Source organism: Argentina silus (assembly GCF_951799395.1).
Source record: "Argentina silus genome assembly, chromosome: 2".
NCBI classification, from domain to species: Eukaryota; Metazoa; Chordata; class Actinopteri; order Argentiniformes; family Argentinidae; genus Argentina; species Argentina silus.
Window position 1 is genome coordinate 20,900,642 of NC_139656.1, and position 22,465 is coordinate 20,923,106.

Here is a 22,465-nt window from a genome sequence, read left to right on the forward strand (position 1 = left end):
ACACACATAGCAAAATGTATTTCAATATCTGTACATAAATTAAGAGATGTAACAGGCCCCAACACTTTTCATGTTTGAGGATAAACTCTTGTTTTCAGTAAAATTCCATTCTAATAAAACATGAAACATTTGAGCTACTACAACATTTTTGAAGTGCAACATACAGTATTCCTTTTGCCAGTCTAGAAAATTGGTCCCATCTTTTTTGTGTCATGTTCTTTGTAAATACAGTATGTTGTTGACAATGTAATCTCTATGGGCTATTGCTGTGTCAGCTAGCTTAGCATAGGTTCTTTTCACACCTGTCATTTGCATCAGACTTGTGTCATAACCATGACAGCTGCATAATTGTGATTGCTGTGTCCTTGGCAGCTGTGGTTTAGACTACATTTATGTTTTACTCCAGAAACTTCACTTCCACTAGGGGTCATGCAAATTATGACTGAGTTGCACTCTTGCTTAAACCGTGTAAGGAGGCTGTTTAAGGAGAGAGGAATTCTGACTGGGGTTTTTGGGACGCCGTTCTTAGGAAAGATATTCTTTGATTTAAACATTACTTTGCAAGAATGATTTGGTAATATACCTACTTACAGCTCTCAGAGGACATATAGTAGCTACACAAGTAGCTTTGGAATTTATAAACAGACGTTTTGGTGCTTAATGGAGCAAGAAGCTCCATTCTATCTCCAAGTTGAGCAGCTGCTGGACATAACTTAATAACAAAGGTTAGCGCTTAAAAACCATCTGGGTCGATCGTCAACATGGGAGATGTATTTAAAAACGCATGTACTATAAGTGTCAAAATAGTGAACCATCCATTTAAGCAAACCTACAGCTGTGTTGTAATCCTGTCAGTTAACCGTTTTTTGAGAACGTGTTGGAATGCACAGCTCTGCTAGGTGATATAGCAATTGCCCAAATATTTCAACTTTTCAGTTTTTGTTGTTATTTTCTTTTACCACATACAGCAGCTAAACACCGTACAATCTCAGTTTACCAAACTGAATACTTCATCTTTTTTGAGTATCTAAACAAGTAAGAGTGACAAAATACTAAAATATACAATATCATTTTCATAGGGATGAGCTGGAGAATGCATAGGCAAAATGATTTGCACTGACAATGCCTCTCATGTGAACATTACTAGGTACTGTATACTGTACATACAAGTAACTAATTTCTCATCTAAAATATTATGCTGTCATATTTTTTCATTATTTACAGTGATGAAAGTAGTTGGCTATTGTTTTGATAAGCAAACATTTACAAAACATAGAAGTTGAACAACAAAATATATTACTGTATCTCTCTCTCAGTTCATACATAGCTGGTGAGGGTTGCAAGCAATGTCAATTCAAACAGACTCAATACCAAGAAAAGAGATGAGGATCATATTTAACATAATCGCCACTTTAAAAAAAAAGAAAAAAAAAAGACAGAAACAATATCCCTTAAAAAAAATTAGAGGTAAAAGAATTTGAGGTATGAGTGTGTGTGAGTGTGCGTTCACGGTTCTGAAATTGCATCAAAGACAAGTTAACAGACAAGTTGTGGAGAGGCTAGTAAAGGGGGCATCCATTGAGACTCTTACAGGTTACATGGGTACAACACAGACTCTCACAGATCACTCTTCATTCCAGCAACAAATGATTAAACATACGTCTTCACATGCTCAACTTACTAACTTACATACTTATAAATATGCAAAACTGTACGACACCATAAAAGGTGCAGTGAATCAGCACACTTACTCCAAAATCTGAGGTAACACATTTTGATGCGTGACAGGGAGTGGGGGAGATGGCAGCTGGGAGGAAAATATCACAAATCCTGTATTCTGTTCAGAACAGTGTATTAAACTTTAGAGTCCATTATGAGCCTCTCAAATTACTCCTACCTCCCCTGACCTCCTAATGCATAAAGCTCCATCACACCCACAGAGAGAGAGATATTAAGTGAGAGAAAGAGGGGGGGAAGTGGGGGGGCGACAAATACAAAGGAAGGTGAGATTAAAAAAAGCGGAACAGTGGGAGGGGGTGTGAAGGAGGTTGGAGATGGGTGGAGTGGAAAATGAATTGGCAAAGGGGGAGATTGATGGCAGTATCAGACAGACGATGAGAGAAGAGTAGATAGAATGAAACTTAAGTGACTAAGTAGCTGAGATGGGGGATTAATTGCCAACAGCATGAGAGGGTATTAAGCTTTGCATCCATGATCCTTCACTAACTGCACTTCTCTAATTTTGCCCTGCTCTATAAATCACAAAAATAGTCTGATACTTTTAAAAGTACTGATACTGATACTAATAGTCTACACACTGTATGTGTAGTCATCGATCCATATTGATACTTGCTATCCTTACTGGACTGATTCATGGGTAAAATGTGGGTACTTTCTAAGAACATATTGTAGCCTATTGGCAGTTTGAAAGGTGAATGAAAGCATTTGAAATGCACAAAGACAGTTTCTGGCTTAAAATAGTAAAGTGATAAAAATATGAATAATCAGTATCACAAATATACACACAGTATACAGCATATATGTATGAATTATTGTATTTACATAAATATATATTTATACATATGCAAAACGCTTTTTGACAACTTTGTTGAAAAGCACCCTGAAGTTTGGGAATGAACCCACTTGAATGTATAATAAACTGTATATTCCAGTTCTTGTTTAAACTCTAGTTAACAGAGCTAAAGCCTGTCTTGATTTTGTAATGTTGTCTCTGTAGAACCACTGAACATAAAAACACTGAAAATACACACTTATAGAACATATTCTGATCCAAATAAAATAACATAATAAACACCAAAAATGTCACAATAAAGCATTGCTTTAAGAGTAAAATGAGTCTCCAGCGTCTTCCAAGTCTCGTTGTGAATGATATTGTGCAGACTGCTGTATTTATATGCCTGGGTCGGACTAGATTTTCCCTCCTAACAAGACCAGTTATAGAAAGCCACTGCTGGCTACAGTATATACACAGCATGGAAAAACCTTCTCAGTCTGTGCTCCAATATCAAGTCAGAAGGGCAGATTCACTGGTCTACAAGGGCCAGCATACAGTACATGTTATTTACCAGTCAGCAGCATGTGCTGTCAGACGAAGAATTACATCCAAGTCACTGATTCACTACCAGATAAATGCATTACTAGGTTTAGTTGGTGCCAATCAGTGAGATGCAAATACCATACAAATCTATCGATCTATAGGTGTGAACTGTTATGGAATATGATGTGGATGCCCATGTAGATCACACAGTGAATCTGACCCAGACTTTCTAACATAGTCATCTTACAAGATCCAATGGCAAATGAGGCAACCTAGAAAATAACCTCAACTGAAGAGGAGAAGATACTGAACCAGGAAAGGCTCACCCACTACCAGTTCGGAGGAGAGTAAAGAGATATTTAACTCTCTAGCAGTCTCTCTCTGGAGAGGGGTCTCTTTGGACTGCTGTTTTCCATTCTCTTAATGATGGCCAGTGGTGATATGCTGTGTCCTGCAGGGATGAGGTTTTACAAAATTATAAAACTGTAAATGACTACATAGTGAGTACATATATTTTGGGGCACCATTTTAAATCGTTAAGATACTTTTTGCTGTGATTTCTAAACTTGGTCTAAGACCCTCACCTGTTTAAGTGTGTTTACTGCCATGTGTGCTAGCCAGAGACCCAGCTGTGTGTGGTGGTCTTCACCCCCTGGGAAAACACCTGAGGGGCAACCATGGGGTCAAAGTTGAAGTCCAGCGAGTCTCCATCCATGAGGGTGTCATGGAGGACGGACTCCATGTCACACTCAAAACGCTCAATGGACATGTCATCCAGGTCACTGGGAAGCCTCTCCTGGTGATGTGCCTGTGGGTGGGCGGGCCCGGGTCGCCCGTACCCATTAACACTGCCGTAGCTAGGTGGAGCCCCACCTGGATGTGCTGAGTGACCATGAGACAGCTGCATGTGTGTCCTCAGACTGGCCAGACGAGCAGGGCCACCTGCATGGCTCAGGCTGGTCAGGGGGATCAGGCTGCAGCCGTTCATGGCCCCGTTCATTAAGGTGGGAGGGCCTTGGCTATGGATGGGCCGTGGGTGTGGGTGTGGGTGTGGGTGTGGGTGTGGGTGTGGGTGCGGGTGCGGGTGCGGGTGCGAGTGAGGTTGAGAGGGACTCATCATCTTGACCCCCCTGTGCCCCCCCACCTGTCCCTGGCTGCTGTAGGTGGGCAGGAGGCGCCCCCCTCTACTGGACTGAGACACCACCGTCTCCATGGAGGGCATGATCTCGCCACGGGGGTCTGCATCTGAGGTGAGCAGCTCCTTGAGGAGGCCTGCGGGGCAGTTGTAATGGCTCAGAAAAGGGGCAAAGCCTGGCTTGCTCTCTGGTAGCGTCTGCATGGGGATGGGGGACAGGGTGTTCATCCCAGCCTGGCCGTACATGCACTTGTGGTAGTCCTGCTGGGGCTGGGGGCCCATGCTAGGGGAACTGTAGGGACTGTTCTGCAGCATGGTGGAGGGGGAGGACTGGGAGGAGTCAGAACCAGGCCCGGCCACCCCCAGCTGGGGGTTCTTGGGGGAGAGCAGGTTGAGGTTGTCCAGCAGACTCTCCATCACATTCTCTGAGCCGTGGTGACCCAGAGAGCCTGCCACCTCTGACAGGCTAGGTAAGGTGGCGGTCATCTTGGGCCCCGCCCCTCCGGGGTAAACCATATGGACGTCAGCCTCCCCCAGGTCGTCCTGCTCAGAGAGGAAGGGGGAGCGCCGGCCGCTCAGGGTGCTGGCATCAGAGCTGGTGCGCGTCCTGAAGGTGGTCCAGGCCTCAAAGTCGTCGTTGCTGTGAGAGTTGGGGCTGCCCAGCCACTTGGAGTACTGGGAGCCTGGGCTGTCTGCACCCCCCTCAACCCCACCCTGGAGGGCCACCTAGGGAGAGGAACAGAGGTGAGATCACATAGGTGGACAGCTTGTTGACACACAAGCTCTAGGCTTTCCATAAAAAACAGTTTAAAGGTACGATAAATAGTAACATCTATGGGCATACTGTATGGACGACTCCATCCATATCAATAGACCCTGGGGTTGGGTAGAGGTACGGGGAGGGGGTATCCTTTCATACCTTTTTCTTGGCTGCTCGTCCTCGGCTCTTGGTGAACTTGCTGTTGTTGTCCATGGAGGCGGCTCTGCGGCGGGGAGACTTGCCACTTTTGCCCCCCTCTGGGTTAAGCATCCACCAGGAGCTCTTCCCTGTGCCCTCATTCTGAACACGCATGAAACGACTGTGCAGGGACAGGTTGTGTCTGATGGAGTTCTGGAAGAGAGGAGGAGAGAGTTTTGATTCAAATACAGTAGTGTCCATACAATCACACCACTCAGGCTTTAGGGTATTTTGGTGTCTTTTAAGGAATCAAAATTGCTAGGGGGAAAAAAGTGACTTAAATCCCCATCTAACCTAAGCTCCCTGGGTGTGTGTGTTGTGGGGTATGGGGCTACTTGTAGATCATTATGGCACAAACACTACACAACAACTTTCCAAAGCGTTTCTGGACTGGGCTGTGTAAAGCCATGAATTCTGCGCACGCACACGCACTGGCACGGGGGGCGACACAGACTCAGCTCAGAGGGAGTTAAATGGAGGAGACATGGCCTGTGACTATGGCCTATTGGGTTTGAAGGGGAAAAAGTAATTTGTCATTTTTTATATGAGGAGGAGGAGGAGGTGCAGAGTGAAATCAAAACAAACAGGCGAGACGGACAGTATGCTGCATGTATATACACACACACATCCTCTGCTAATGATATTTTGTCTGCCCAGATTTTTCCACTCACACCCTGACGAGACCTCTCTTGGCAGAGGCACAGGCCACTCTGGAGAGGGGAGGCAGGGCGGAGGGGGTAGTATGTGGTATCATTTCAACACTTATGTACATATTTTTGGCTGACTACACACAGCAATATTGTTTATGGTATATTAGTGAGTCCTGTGTCCCTATAGTTTTTCTTTAACAACCATCACTTGCTGAGAGGACTTGGTCATACTATAAGCTCTCTGTCAATAAAACACATGGCTGGTTTAAGTAAGTTAAGGATAATGCCAAGTAGTGTAATTCAAGGAAAGGGGTTGTTAGCCTCAATGTAAAGCCACCTTCACTTACACACATACAATGTAGTATAAAGTAAAGAATGGCAAGAATTGCATCTGTGCTTAACCACATTAGCTCTAGTTAATGAATGCCCACCATCATCACTGGCAGAGTGACAGGGGACTGTCGAAGCACAAACTCATCTAGAACCTGAGAAATCAGTAAAGTATTGTAGCTGTCACCCTTACTATAACCTTTGTTTTTACAATCTGCAGACTTCAAAGATTGAGGTATGCACTCAGAACGAGAGAGGCAGGGGAGGAGCTCGCAGTGTGGGTTACAAGGAAGAGAAAAATAAGTCATTTTCTGCATTTTCTACCACCAAACGTTCTAATCGCTCTTCACAATAGAGCTTAAACATTTCCTGTTGAGCACCACCCAGTTTCACCTGTGCAACGCTTGAGAGAGAGAAACAACAAAAGGAGTAAAATCCAAAAAGGTTCTATTTGGTTTTATAGGCAGCATTACAAAAGACACACAGAGAAATGGCTCAGTAAACTACAATGGAAATAGTTCCCCGCCCAAATCCTTTCCCCATCAAGAACACTGCTATGTAGAATGTAACTGTCAGCTTTGATTTACAATCATATTGGCAATACTGTATGAACAAAATGTGACAATTTTAACTGAAGTGACAATGACAGGTGAGCACCCCCCCCTCCCCTCAAACCAAACTTGGCCAGGCCTTTGGATTTTCTGAGGCAAGCGAAGATCTGATTAGGTGGCTCAGAGGGGGTTTGAGTAACAGTGACTCACTTCCCGTCACTCTCACTGTGTGTGTGTGTGTGTGTGTTCTGGATGTTCCTGCCTTCTGTCTGTGGCCCAGCCCCTCTGTGTGTGTAGGAGACACAGGTGAGGCTCCTCATAGCTTAGTTACCATAGTTACCTCACACAACAGCCACCATAGTGATCCGCCTCCTTAAGCTCTTATTATAACACATATTCCCTTAAACTATACTCTTTTAACAATGGCCTCACAGTGTTTAGGCCTGTGACCCTTCACTCTTCTATGCAGTAATAGGATGCACAGGACAAGAACACAAGATGAGTATGTCCCCAGAGGATTGTCCCCATGGAAATGGGGAAAACAAAGAACAACAACAACAATCTTCTCTTAGTAATGCTTACCCATAGGAGGGATGGGAGAGAATAGTGCAAGATAGGTGTATGAGTGCAGAGGAGAAGAGAGGCCAGGTCGAAGACAAGAGAGGACAAAAGTAGAGAATGTGATCTCTATTCTGGTCTGGAACCTTAAGAGGGAGGCAGAGCCCCTTTCAATGCCCCTTCACTTAAACCTAAACACACAGACTGCACCAGAACAGAAGAGAACAGGGTCAACAGGACGGCCAGACATATACTCTGTCTAGACAAGGTCTTCCCACGTGCTAGTATCAACTTACTGTTGTGATGGACATAGGGTACAAAAAGACCAAAACAAAACAGATGACAGAAAACACCAACCAGGGAATTTCCCAAAACAACCATGTGGACTGAACTGCAACTCCTTCTAGTCAGTGAACCCAGATGTCAACAACCACAGGATTCTACATGGATAGACATGGAGATTCTGCCTCTCTGAGTGAACAATAGAGGGATTGTCCAAATGGGCCTTGGTTTGGGCTTAACACCAGTATCTGCAATGAAATTCTTTATATACTTATTTTATGAATTAAAGATACATTATGGAACTTGTCACTTATTCTTTACATCAGATTTTGTCTTGAATGTTGACTGTATGGTTCATGATATAGTGTTAATGTATGTATTTATTAGACTACACAGTCCTTAGTTTAAGGCTACCAAACCTTTGCAAAATAAGCTTTTGCTCAAGGGTGTGGGGAGGTGTGCCCCTGTCGGTCCAATCAGGTAATTTCTTGACAATATTTCTGTTTATTTAGGTTGCAAATTATAAATGGTAACTTTAAAGCCTCATAGATATCCTAATGACAAGCTTATATTTACTTCCTGGAAAAGTGATTTGATGATGCGTTTTGACACAAAGAGTCAGTTGAGCGGTAGTGGTGTGTGTGTGTGGGGGGGGGTATCAGTTGAGCATTCTTATGGCCTGCGGGTAGAAGCTATTCCAAAACCTATTGGTCTGGGTATGGATACTCCAATACCGTTAGCCAGATTGTAACAGAGAGAACAGGGCGTGACTGGGATGGCCACTGTCCTTGATATAAGCTTGTCAAGAGTGATTTATACCACAGTAACACTGAATTCAATGGTTCTCCCTGAACTGATCACATGCAGTGAAATATATATATCATATTTCAACCTCAAACAACTTAAACAAGATCGGCCGACTGTATATTCCACTAACTAAACAAGACGACACTCTGTATTGGCCCTGCAGCATTCCATCCAGACAGGAAGCTAGCCCCCCCTGCAGGTGACTGCCCCCTTTCATGTGGTCACTTCCTGCCAGGCAGGAAGACTTGTCAAAGGGATGAGGGAGGAGAGGGGGAAAGCGGTGGAACAAAAGGCACACAGAGAGGTCAGCAGGGCCACATCCCACTACTTGGTCTCTGAGGGTCCTGCCCCCAGGGACACGTTCACACAGCAAGGAGGACTTGAGACCTAAGACCTCACCACTACAGACAGGTCCTCATTAAACTGAGAGAAATCCCCAAGTCACTCAACAACAACAGTTCCCCAACAGCTGTTTAGCCAGCTACTCAACTGGAACATGGAAGAAATTGAATGGATAGTATTAATACTTAAAATGAAAAAATATATATATATTAGTCTAATACTCTAGTCTCCACACAATAAAAGTTCATCCACAATAAAGCAACAAAGTTGAACCTTGATAAACTTAAAAACTAACTATTTGTATTAGATCTTGGTTAAATGTTCCCAACAGGCGGCACAGATCAAACTGACAGCCACATGAGGCCAAAAAAAGGTCAACATAATAGTGTCTCTCAACAGTAGGGTTGGTGAAGCTAAGGGGGAGGGGAGGGGCAGGGGGCGTGTGTGTAGTGTAGCGTAGGGGAGAGGGAGAGAGAAAGAGAGAGAGGTTGCAGGGTTCGAGGCATGGACGGGGAGGGAGGCGGAGGGAGACGAGAATGTTTTTGCCGGTGAGGGCTGGGGTCGATGAGTTCACTGTGTGCTGAGCGCAGGCTCCTCAGCGGGCGCTGACAGACACATGCAAACAGGCTGGAGTAGAGGGAGGGGGGGCGAGGGGGGGTGAGGGGAGGTCTCAGACGTGACGTGCTGGCTCGGGCCGTCTGGCGTCTGACTCACTGAAACAGAACCCCCCTCCTGAGTCAGACTCCTCCCTGCTCCTCCACTGGCTCCATTAAGAAAAGCGTCCCTGAGCCAGAGCGCGTCCAGGCCTGCTGCTGGGCACTATGCCTGGCCCAGACAGGAGCGAGAGAGAGAGCCACAGGACTGAGGAGTCGTAAACAAACAACTGCACAATGATAAAGACAACAGTAATTCTTACTACAACACATACAGTATAGAGGAGGATCGTGTGAACGTGAACTTGTACTACAACACCCTGGCCTGGTGGCCATCAATAGATGTTCTCTCCTCTCTTTGTCTGTAAGTCAATGTCTTTCGCTCCATCTTTCGGTGAGTCTCTTTACCATTCTATAACAAGCCATCTGTCTCCCTCTCTCTCTGTCTTTCACACATCCACACACAAAAACACATGAAACACAGGAAATGAGTCATAGGCAGAGGACCTGAGATCCGAGAGTTGGCGTTCTTATACTCTAATCATCAAAAATCTGAGAGAGAGAGAAAGAGAGAGAGAGAGAGAGAGAAAAAAAAGCAGACTTTTTCCTGTCTTTGCACTGCATTTAGTATGTGTAAGATACACAGATTTCACATGGTCTAATCGGGTGTGAATGAGAACATGTCTGTGTTCTCTGCTAAGGATCCACAGGGAATCAAGGATACCATGGAGTGGCCATGTAGGAGGTGATGAGTATTCCTTTTAGTTCCCCTGGGCCTCACTTCAAACCACAGCAGGGGACAGGAGAGAGATTCTGCCTCAGGGGTGTCCCCTTCAGACAGTATCATCCTGAAATGTCAACCTTAAAAAATACCCTGTGAGTCATTCGAGGCAACCCATGTATAAAATGAAACTAGTGCCAATTTAAAGCAGGTACAGCAGATTGCTGATGGCAGTGACATCCATCAACCTAGATCTCTGTCACCCTCAAGTCTTTGCCCTCTGGTTATGAGTAGGCCTGCTCTCCCAATTAAGCTCCTCAGCAGAATTACCTACTTACACTTTCTCAGAACCATGCCGGCCTGACGCCTTCAGTTCTACTAGCTCAGACAAACTATAGTGCTTCTTACAATTACAGGGTGCACTGTACAAAATGAAGGTTGTGTCAGAGATCTTTAATCTCAGCTCCCTATGCAAGGGCACATACTGTTGGTGAAGGTCTATTCTATTCTAGTTATTTAGTGTGCCCTGGGAGATGCCAGAGGTGTGAACGGTGTGGTTTAAATATAGCGGGGGTGGGGGGGGGGGGCAGTCACTGGTAACTCACTGTCAACACGTCTATTGCTGTGGCCCCATCTGCTTCCTGTCTGAGATGTTTTCTGTATAAGAATATGTGGGTGCTGTAGTTGTAGTGTGCCACCAAACTAACCAGTGCTAGGCACCTAAATGTTCTACCACTCACCATATCACCCACAGTCCCTCTCCCTTATCTTACCTACTGAGTGAGTCTGTGAAGTATACAGTATGCGAAAGAGATGAAGAGATCCTCTACTTATGGTACACACTTGTGTTACTAGGACAGAGTATATTCATTTGTTAAATTAGTCTTTACTTGAAAATTGGTCTTGAACAACATCTCCGTACTCAACTCAAAAACAAACACAGCTGTTATGCCATGATTATTGAAGCATGATGCTTACAGTAACGGTCACAAGTCAAGTAAACACATAAGGCCCAGTGAGTGCCAGGTGTACCCTGGGTTAGAGCAGCCTGACAGCCAATCAATGGGCCAGGCTGGAACATGCAGAACCACAACAACTGACAGAGGATCCCCAGGAGATTCATTCATGAAGACAAACCATTACTTCAAATCAATGATTTGAATGTCACATTGTCTCTAAAGTGGGCAGTAGTCAGTGGTGTGGTCAGAGTAGCTGTGATTGACAGGTAGTCAGGTACAGTGAAGGGTAGTTGAAGCCTCGGTGTTGCCCATGTTCAAGACTACGGAGTGGCAGGTACTTGGACAGAGGTCAAACATGGACAGAGGTCAAACAATGAGCCAACAATGCAGTCAGCTCCTGTAACACCAAGGCACAAGTCTCAGGTTTCAAGACAATCTTCATTGCAGGGCAAATGCAAAAAAATAAATAAATAGAGCATCTGAAATAATAGTGCAAGAAATCACTTCTTCTTAACTGCAGAAAGGCAATTTGAAAAGAGGCTTTATGGAGATGGTTTAATCTTCTAAGGACCAAGTGGTGGACAGTTTCATAACAAAATAAACACGAGGGCTCGTATCTGTCTGCATAATCTTTGCTAGAAATGTCTGAGGCACTAATGAAGACAGGAATGAAATTCACATTGCTGAGATTTGGTTAAGAGGACTGCAGTCTTGTGTAGATAAGAGAATAAATGGAGAGGACACAGAGCATACAGAGATAAGTTCACAATGACAGGGTGAATGGGTTAACCACTTCCTGATGTGCTCTTCCTGTGTGTTTCTCTGTCTGTCAGTCAGTCTGTCTGTCTCTCTCTCATTAAGTAGGCCTAAGTGACCCAGGAGCAAGCAAAGCTGAAACTAAGAGTGAGCGAAAAGCAGAGAGCACAGGGTTGGCATTATACTGTCGGGTTGTAAAGGGGCCACCGCTGGTGCAGATGAACAGCACTCTTGCACAATCTGGAGAGCATCCTCATCTCTAATGGTCCCAGTATAATTCAGGCTCTTTGGTGAACACTAAGCAACATGATGAGTGACCTATTTTTGCAATGGCTGCAAATTAGCACCATGAATAGGGTAGGTAGAGAATGTGAATCAATAACCAGATGCAAGTTCCCATGATACACCAAAAGAGTTACAAAAAATACTGGTGATATCTACATACTCAAAGGGTACCCTGTGGTCAAATAGAATGTCAGTTATTTACATTGATTTGAGGCAAAGGCAGATAAAATAATCAAATATTTTCTGAAGGTTCTGTTAAGAAATAGTTTATGGTGTGTTGTTACTTGTAGGATAAAAAGTATTCCTCATAATGAAACTAAGGCTAGACAGAGAGATTGGATCTGTAATCTTCCAGAGTCCAATCTCGAGTATGACTCACATTCTTCCCACTACTTACGGGGTATAAAGGGCAAATAGTATTAACAGGATTTGGCCTCTAATCTCAATCACTTTTGATTTCTGTGCGTCTTTTTCTTCACATCACATTTCTTTGTCTCCTCCTCTCTCTGTATTTCTAGGGGATTTGAGAGGACGAGAAACTTTGTGTGTGTGTTGTGATAGCCAACTGTAATGGGGGTGGGGTGGGGTGGGGGGGCTAAGCCTCCCATTGGGCTTGTTAGTGGGTAGGTCAGTTTGTGCACTGCACTCCCTTCTCCATCATATCCGTACAGGAAGTGCTGGCTGGTGCTGATATGGCTGTTCTGTCTGCCAAACACAGGAGACAGTGGCCCGCTAAAGAGCAGCCTGGACACACTGGAGGGGCCAGGGCACATGAGAGGACTGAGGGGAGTTTGAACTCAGAGGGAATTGTTGGAGTCAGGAAGATGGGGCCTCCTCTGACCCTTTGAAGATGTCAGCCATATTTCATTTTCTTGGATAATGGGTCTCCATCCTTCCACAGACTCTCTCACTAAACCAAGTTAGGAGGTGTGTCTGTCTTAAGTACCTTATCAGCTGAAGATATAACATCCCCCACAGCATCAGCATATTCACTTTATATCACATCTCTAATAGGACATTAATTAAAACACAACTACAAGAAGATCGAGACAATGTAAATTCAGTGTGCCTGTTTTTTTAAATCTGTAATGAAAACCTCTTCTATGTTCAGTGGATTGAGAAAGGGTATAAATTGTCTGCATGTGCATGCATTTTCACTTGCCTTTAGTAAGTTCAATATGTACAGCAAAGTTGAACATGTAATAAGATGTTGAAACAACAAAACTAAAGATCATCGTAATTTTGTTGACTAATGTTCCGACAGTGTGTCTTCCCTCCCACTGAATCCTGCTATAGAGACAGATTAATGGACTAAGTTGTGGGCCCCAGATGAATCCTGTCCCCTTAATTGCTAAAAGGGATATAGAGTATGCATTGTTATTGTGGTGGCCTAGAGGCCTCATGGGGCCCTGTGTGTGTGTGTGTGTGTGTGTGTGTGTGTGTGTGTGTGTGTGTGTGTGTGTGTGTGCGCGCTAGGAGGGAGTGACTATTCTGCGCTGGCTGGAGCACAATGCACTGGCCCCGCGTGCCACACATTCCACAGTCTCACACACACATAGACCCCGCACTGTACTCAGCCCTCAGCCCACAGCTCTGAGCCGCAGCCCAGCCGGTCAGATGACTGCCCCAGCCAGACGCCTGGCTCCCCCTTTGTAAAAGCCCCTTCCCCAAGCCTCATTGGGGGTTCCTTTAAGGTTTTAGTGAGCCTAACTATCCTCTCCTGAGGATGGTGATCAAAGGTCTCTGCTTGCAATTTTTTGACTGAAAGTTAAAATCATAACCCAATTGACATCAGAAACAGCCAGTAAGAATCTTCACATCAGGTCCAGTCAAAACCAAGAGAGAAGGTGTTTTTACCCTGCAGATGGCAGGTGATAATGCCAGAGGGAAGTTGCATCAGTCAATGCTAAATATAGACCTAGACACAAAAGCACCATAAAAAAACAAGTGTACACACGGTTATCTAGCTTCTAGGCATTATTAATCTATGGGCCTTATTCAATAAGGTGCGGTACCTGGGTTTCCCAGAAGCTTTTGCGGCATAAGAAAGCACATTTGGATTTAGAAACAAAATGATACCACCGATGCTTAAGACACTACAGCATTTGAGATAAAATTCTAAAGCAAGGCCTTCAGGGATATCACCCTCTCTAACCCCCCAAAACCAAAAACAATAAACACATATGGAGTGAAAAGAAACCTCTTAACAGAAAAGTGCAAAGACCCAATGGTGCCAGTTAGCGCCACACGTGTGGCAACGGCTCAGGTCACAGCTCATTGAGAAAAACAGAGAGTTCCAGTAAGGCGCCATGCATACTGCCTCTGTCTCCTACCTCTGGCAGCCAAGCCCATGGCCCCACAGCCACCCCAAGGGAGCGAGAGGCCCCTGGCGGGCCAGGGCTTTCTCTGGCAGGGCAAACGGCTGGAACGCCCAGCTGGCACACGTAGGGGGTTGCAGAACACACTGATGGGCAATAAATAACTGTGGCATGGGGACAGAACACAGGAGGGAGCAGCAGCAGCAGCATCCCTCCCCTCCGCCCACCTCCAGTCCTATTGGGTGGAGTGATGTTATCACAACACCCTCCCTTCCCTGTTACACTATCACCATCATCGGGTGTGGAGTTGGGGTATTATTCTTTCCACTTTATGTTGTGTCACACTTCATGCGAATGCAGATATTGTGCGAAAACTATTGGAAAAGAGCCCGTAGCACAGAGCACAGGGTTAATGGTTGTAGTGTAGTGGGTCCTGTTTTGCTACATAAAGCTTAAAATGCAAGGTTTGTATTAGAGACACTGCTAAGGACATGGTGTTGATCAGGTTGGGTGAAAGTCTGCTTTTGTATGCATCTTATGTATGTTTTTGCCGTAATGACAGTAATGACAAAAGGTCAGTGGATTCTGCAACTGTGGTACTGCTCACTGGCACCAGCCAGATGTAATAAAACATATTTTCACCCTCACAGCAGACAACTGTCTCACTGAGCTCATGCATGCATGCGCACACATCTCTCTCTCTCTCTCTCTCTCTCGGGCGGGGATGTTAACACACGGCGCTATTTTCCAGCCACTCAGCAGGAAATGCATCATAGTTCATTGTAGGGGACGGGGCTGCTGTTTTTACAGGAAAGTGTAAAAATAACCAATAGCCAAAGGTTCCACCGGGGCCGACATAACATGACATGAAAACCCATGTTGTTTTGTTTCTTTGCATGAAAGGAAAATTACATTTTACATACAACTAGGAGGTTCTTTTCCCCAATTAATTTTTCAAAGGTATTTTGTTTATAGCAGCGTATGACCAGTCTAATCAATGCATTACAATATGACCATATCAACCAATCAATACGGTTAATAAGGTTGTGGCGTGGGGGGGGGGGGGAATTAGGCCTATACCTCTTTGCTTTGAGTAAAGTGATGTTTAAATTTGCAGACAAACTCTCATTGTAGTCTACCTCATGAGAATGGCTTTGTGCACAGGGCTTAGAGACTTTGGGGGTCATAAGTGGTTTAAGTGCATGAAACCCAATCTGGCTAGTTCATGGTGACTGCAACATCACACAACTCCGTCACAACACTCCACCATTCCACCCCATGTCCCACAAATGTTCCAGGGCTAAACTGAGTCACAAGCTGGGATGGCTTGTATTGAGTTCTGGTTGCATAGCAGTTTACACCACACGGTGAGACAGATGGATGAATTCACAGACAGACAGGCATGCAGTGGTTGTATGCGTCGTATGTCAGGTCCCCACAAACACGGGAGTCTGCCATTGAACCTGTCATCTTGCTGTCAGACTCTTCTTCTTAGATCTCTGTTGCCATAAACAAAGCTGAGCTGCATGATTCTAAACCACTCCACACTTCTCTTACACAAACATGTTGTCAACACAGAGAGCTGTGCATAAGAGCAGAAAGGGATCTGATAGGACAAGGAACAACAATCCCTTTCTCAGAGCCATTGGCCCTGGTCTGCTTTGAGAGGCCAAACAGTGGCGTCCGCAGCGGAAATTCTAGAGGACATGGACACAGGGATATGAGCGCACAACTTTGGAATGGAGGATGTTTGACGTTTTTCCCTGCACCCCCCTCATCCCCTCCTACCCACAATCCCCTACATTGATTGAGGTGTTTGTGTCACCTCCTGTTATTGTCAAGGACTAAGAACATTTCACTGAGTTACAGTTTCTGCCTAAAAATAATTTCCGTGGCTAGCCCACCCCCCACTATGCATAGCCCCTTGTGGAAAAGAGGTATGGCTGTCGAAGAACTTCAGACAACTTCAGAAAGAAAATTAGGAAAAGGAGATGACTGAAAATTATGTTGAGGGGGTAGGGTGCATAAACTAAATGGTAGGGAAAAACATGTAAAAGTACATTTCAGAATATCAGAGTTCTATCAGTGCACCCATGTATTTGTCTCTGTCTGTCTGTCTGTACACAGCACTTGTGTCTCCCTCTTCCCTTCTGTTTGTAATTCTATCTGCGTGTCTGTCTGGCCTCAAGCCTAAGTAGTGCAGCTCACGTGATCACCCCACCAGTTTTCCCCGGCTTTCCCCTATATCACAGCTCCACTGACTAACTACTGGCTGCAGACTTTGGCCCAGGGCATTCCGATTCCAGTAAATGTTTTGTTGTTGCGTAACTCTTATAATAAGCGTCACCTTATCTGAACTCACACATCCATATTCATGCATACTCACTGCAACTCATTGTTGCCAAAATAGAAACATGGAATAGACCTTGAGTCTGTTTTGACTGATAAGGAATATTACCAAGAGTAAATGTTTGGAATTTTCTTTTTTCTTACATATTCTGCTCTGTTCGGTATGTGGGGCCTTTATTTAACAAGCACAAACAAGTTGTTATGGAATGTCTTTTAGCTACAAGGAAAATTCCTGTCAATCCCAAAGCAATGCTCCTCTTGTTATTCTGAAATCTCAGTTAGGCTATTTTCCAGCACTTTTAACATGCTCTCATTGTTCTCTCTCTACCAAACCACACACTTAGAGCTGTCACTCACTCTAGTCCTGGTCTGAGCCTGCTCTCAGCTCACAGGGCTATAGTAAAGGGGAAAGCTTCCTTCTTTGATATCTTTACTGAGCTGGACTAATGCCAGACCACCTCCATTGATTCTAGAAAGAGATGTAAAAGTGTAGAGAGCGGGCACCCTCTGCTAACATTTTACCAAAATCACCAAGCTGAGAAATGAAGCTTTCTGAATGCCTGGAAGTCTAACACACCAAACTCCCTCTAGCATTGACAACAAGAAATTGTGTCACTCAATAAGAGTCAAGCAGTGCATGAGTGCCAATAACCTGCATGTCAAACCTGTCCATTACCAACTGACATGTTGTGTTTGTTGTGCTTCCCTTGTCCTGGTCTAGAGATACCTAAAATATCATGTGCACTGACAGTATGTTTACTCTCAGATAACCCTGTAGGGGTCTCTGGTACTTTAGAATTGGGACAGTGGTGGGGTACGTGCTATCACCAGGTAGGGGAAATCACTCCTGGACTTCAAAGGTTACCGGGGTAGCAAGGTTCAGCCACCCATATCAAGGCTGACTGTTAAACATTTGCACAGCCACCACCAGGGACCATGCCTACATGGTGCTGTTTAGGAATATGAACTAGTACACTGAGTACTAACTAACTGAGTAGAACTAATATAAACAAAGGTGTGTAAAAAAAAAAAAAAGAACTAAACTTTCAGGCTTGACATGCTGTACATAAATCACCTAAACATCACATCAGGTGGATCAATAGGCGATGTGCATACAAGGTCAACATGTTTTTGAGATATTGTTTAGTGAGTTCATTATTCAGAATAAGAAAAGCCATATTTCAGCAATTCTACAGTCCAACATTTTGCCACTTGAGATACTTTATCCTTGATAAAAGAGACAGAATACTCCCACTCACTAGCTTTTCCACCCCCCCTACCTCTTGTTCTGGCAACATGTCCTGAACAGAAACTAAACACCACCAGGACTGATTCAAATGGGTGGGGTCAGAGCTCTGAATAGTACACACACACACACACACACACACACACACACACACACACACACACACACACACACACACACACACACACACACACACACACACACACACACACACACACACACACACACACACACACACACACACACACACACACACACACACACACACACACACACACACACACACACACACACACACACAGAGAGAGAGAGTACAGTGCCACCCCAGACTGGCACAGTGCCTATAAGGTCACTGGGCGGGTTTTCCAGTCACATTCCTTACACTCCAGTGGCACTACAGCAGGCACTGTCAGGTGAAGAACAGGTATTAGCTCAACCTTTACTTTTGAACAGATACCCCCCCCACCCCCTGCAATAAAGGAGGATCATAAAGTTGTTATAATTTAAGTCACTTATACAAATGCATGTGTAAGGTAAGCCAAAATCAGGGAAGAGTTTAAAAAACCCACCAAGGTCAATAAACCAGCACACCGCAGTAACATACCTTTGATAAGGAGATTTAAAGCTTGTGACCTTGCTCGTGAACATGCTTATGGGGTCCTTAAACTGACCCCTGGGTCATACTGCCCCTAGGTGGCTCTTTCCTCCTCTTTCCCAGGGGCAGACACACTTTAGTGTTCAAGTGTCAATGATTTACATTCAGGAGTGGAGACAGAGCTTGGCTGAGCCCATCGCAAAGGCATGCTAAAGGTCCATATTGGTAGCAACCTTTCTATACTGGCGGGGAATCGCAAAGTGAACCACAAGAGCAGCAGTCCAACTTCAGAAAGGCATTAAATAGCATTTGCATTCTCAGCACCTTTAACTATAATGTGTTATATACTTATGACATCTCGCTCATGCCATGTTTCATGCTCATTTTGATTATGAGAAAGGGGTTCCAAATGAGCTGCCATCATGTTAACCTGTGAAAGTCATGTGACCCCCCCCCTCCCGCCCCGCAAACATGCCTGTCCCATACAATGCGGTATGGAGTTTGTCTTGTGATTTAAAGATACATTAAAGTCTTGTGGGGCCTATGGGTCAATTGCTGATTTCCCATGAGGGGTATAGAGGCGATTCTTATTTGCTTCACTCTGCTGATCTTCTCTTTACTCTTTCTTGAGTATAGAGCATTTACCTCCATCATAGGTGCACTAATATTGTAAAGACTGAAAGAATGGGAGCCTACTCACAGGCAAGGGTATGCAGGCGTGTCTGGTTTAACACACTGCTCTACCATCTTTGGAATACAAACAGCCTCAGGATTACCCGTCATTACCTGAGAGACAGGTACTCGAGAGGTGTGTTCCAAACACAACTTACAGCACAGTTCCTGCTGGGACCATACCATAATGCATGCACTCGCTGTACTGTAAATCACTTTGGATAAAAGCATATATAATATATTATATATAGCATGTATGTAGTATGTGAGTGGGTCAAAGCTAGTAATATTTCACTGCTCATAGCAATGATCCAACTACCATAAGAGAAAGAGAGAGATGAGATATAACAGTAGATAAAGATCCTTTGATCTGTATAAAAAGATTTGGGATGAATGTATGCCTATGTATGTCAAGATATTCATCTGTCTCTCTTTCCCATGCCCATGCTCGTGCCCATGCCCATGCTGTACACACGTGCGCACACACACATGCACCTACAACTAGGAAATGTGATTCCACAGAAACATCCCATGACCGCTTGGAATGTTGACAATGATGTCTCAAAGGGGGAATGAGGGCAGACGTTGTTTTGTCACGGCACGTGCAGACCATGACTGTTATGTTTGAAACACACTTCTCAAGTACCTGTCTCATCCAATTACAGGTAATCCTGAGGCTATTTTTATCTGAAAGATGGGAGGGGAAGCTGACATTTGACGTCTCCTCAAAAACGTCGAGTGTTAAACCAGACACACCTGCATAACCTTACCTGTGAATAGGCTCACATTCTTGTCTTTACAATAATGGTGCACCTATGATGGAGTTAAATGCTCTATACTCTGGTGAAGATCAGCAGAGTGAATAAGAATCGCCTCTATACCCCTCATGGGAAATCGGAGCCAGCGGAAGAATACAATTGACCCATATTCTGATCTGTGACACCCAGACACCTCAAGGCCCCACAAGACTTTCAAATGTATCTTTAAATCAGAAGACAAACTCCATACCGCATTGTATGGGACAGACATGTTTGTGGGACTACAGGGGGGGGGGGGGGGGTCACATGACTTTCACAGCTTACAGGATGGCAGCTCATTTGGAACCCCATCCTCATAATCACAAAGACAAATCTATAGAACTCATTCAAATTGAAGGTGCTGCTTACGCAAATGTTGTTTAATGAATCAATTGTGCAGTGCAGCAGTGAAGTACAGTACAATAGGCCTACTAGAGGTTGGGATCAGAAAGGCCTGCAAGTGCATAGCACACTGTGTTTTGCTTGGCTCTGGCCCAGAAGACATCAGTGATGGTCCTGATAATGCTGCAGACTGGTGGTGATGATGAGGAGACCTCTACTCAACACAAACATCACTCATTCACACCATCAGTACTCATCTCATCTCTCACTCTCTCTCCTGAAGTGTTGTTAATGGGCATTGCCCTGCCAGAGCGTAGAACTGAGGCCCTGCCAGAGTGTAGAACTTAAAGAAGCTACTTCCCATCTTTCATCATGTTCATAATTGAAAGATCCAATCACTTCATCACCGTACCTTAAATTATAATGTGAAGTCTCCTTTAGTGAAACTAAACGCAATAGTAGGCTAAATGGAATGGATTTTACGCAGCTACCCGCCGGAATGCGCACAGTTGCGCCCTTTTACGCACATATCCAAGACAGCACGCCTTATTATAAATGTACACTTAAACAGCTAAGTAAATTATTATGTGGGACCATACACAGCTCAAAATCAACAGGTTAGTATCAGCCCATCAGAAGCACAATTGTGTAGTTGTCACTTATCGCCCGTGAACTCCAGATGTCCACATAGTGTGGCATGCCATGGCATTTGAAGCAGCGTGAAGTGGGCCATTCTTTGCATTCTGAACCTCAAGCACTATCAATTGATTAAATAAGACTGTGATAATTCACTGCGATATGCCTCGTACCTAGGCTATTGCGCGCTGCGCGAAGGAAGGCTGAGATTAGGCTGAGATGCTGGTCATGAAATGCATTATTCCATTCTCAAGAAAGGTAACTTACCTTCCAACCTGCAGAGCTATTGCTATCTCCTTTATCCTTAAAATAAGGCACACTCTTCACCATCCAGTCATAAATCTGAGACAACGTGAGCCGCTTCTCTGGTGAGCTTTCAATCGCCTTAGTTATAAGGTCGGCATAGGACATATTCCCCCAGGCGTTCCGCCGCGACGAACTGCTTTTCCTCTGAGCAGCAGCAACCGAATTCGAACCGACGGGGGACGAAACCGGGGGCACCTGTTGCTGGTGCGGCAGCTGGGGACTCGGGTGCTGCAATTGCGGTGGATGTTGTTGCTGTGTGTGCCGGTGTATGCAGTTCTCCTGGCACTGAAAATCATTGCACAGTATGAGCGGTTTCTGATCCGAAAAGTCCTCCGTCTCCTCTAACAAACTGAGGTTATTGATGAATTCGACATTTCCCCCTGGCTCTTGCTTTACTGAGGGCGCCGGTGAAGACGTGTTCGAGCTGGCCGGTTCGATGAACTCCGGCCGAGGCAAAGGCCAGGTGCAAGATCTGGGCCGGGAGAGCGGTTCGAAATCTGGGTCTATCTCAACCAACTGTTGCGGCGGTATCTCTGCCATATCAAAAGCAAATAACTCAGTTGTCACATATAGACACTTAAGAAATCTACCAGGCACCAACTGTAAAGTGTAGAAATCGTCGTTACTTCATGAACTCCAGTCTCAGGCTGATAGGCACTGGATGATAACGATGTTTGCAATAAGGCTACCACAACTCCCTACGATTAGCGTTCAGCTGAAACTGCGCGGTCAGACAAAGTTTAACAGTGTTTAGTCCATATCACGTCTATCACGCCTGGCTCTGGCTTGTAGACTGTCAATCACTGTTATATTACGTTTCAAGACTACGAGTCAACCGGTAACACCCACTAAGACTTTGAGTGACAACCTCCAGCCACCAATGATAACCTTATATTAAACAAGGTAAACAAGACTCGCTTTTACATAATGTATATTTATGTTAGTTCACACCGAAAACACGGCAGTTTACACGGAAAAGATTTCAAGACGTACAACAACATGTTTTTCTGTCTATTTTTCAGTTTCCTCTGGTTGTCTAGGGTGAAGTTATTTATCAATATTTCTCTGAGAACATGAAGGACAAACTGTAGGCATGCTGTAGGTTGAAGAGGAAACGTAATCGATTTCGGGTAAATTTGCCACACTGTAAAAGCAAACT

General features: G+C 44.6%; 1 protein-coding gene across 1 annotated transcript; it reads right to left on the reverse strand.

Moving 5' to 3' along the window:
* Positions 1-2,515: 2,515 nt before the first annotated feature.
* Positions 2,516-22,004, reverse strand: LOC310818983 (forkhead box protein O1-A-like). The gene is made up of 4 exons (XM_083690126.1): positions 21,268-22,004; positions 5,113-5,304; positions 3,643-4,919; positions 2,516-3,509 (listed from the first exon to the last, which is right to left on the reverse strand). Exons 1-3 carry the CDS (start codon positions 21,844-21,846, stop codon positions 3,672-3,674), a joined length of 2,019 nt encoding a protein of 672 aa, XP_083546252.1. The 5' UTR covers positions 21,847-22,004; the 3' UTR covers positions 2,516-3,509; positions 3,643-3,671.
* Positions 22,005-22,465: the final 461 nt, after the last annotated feature.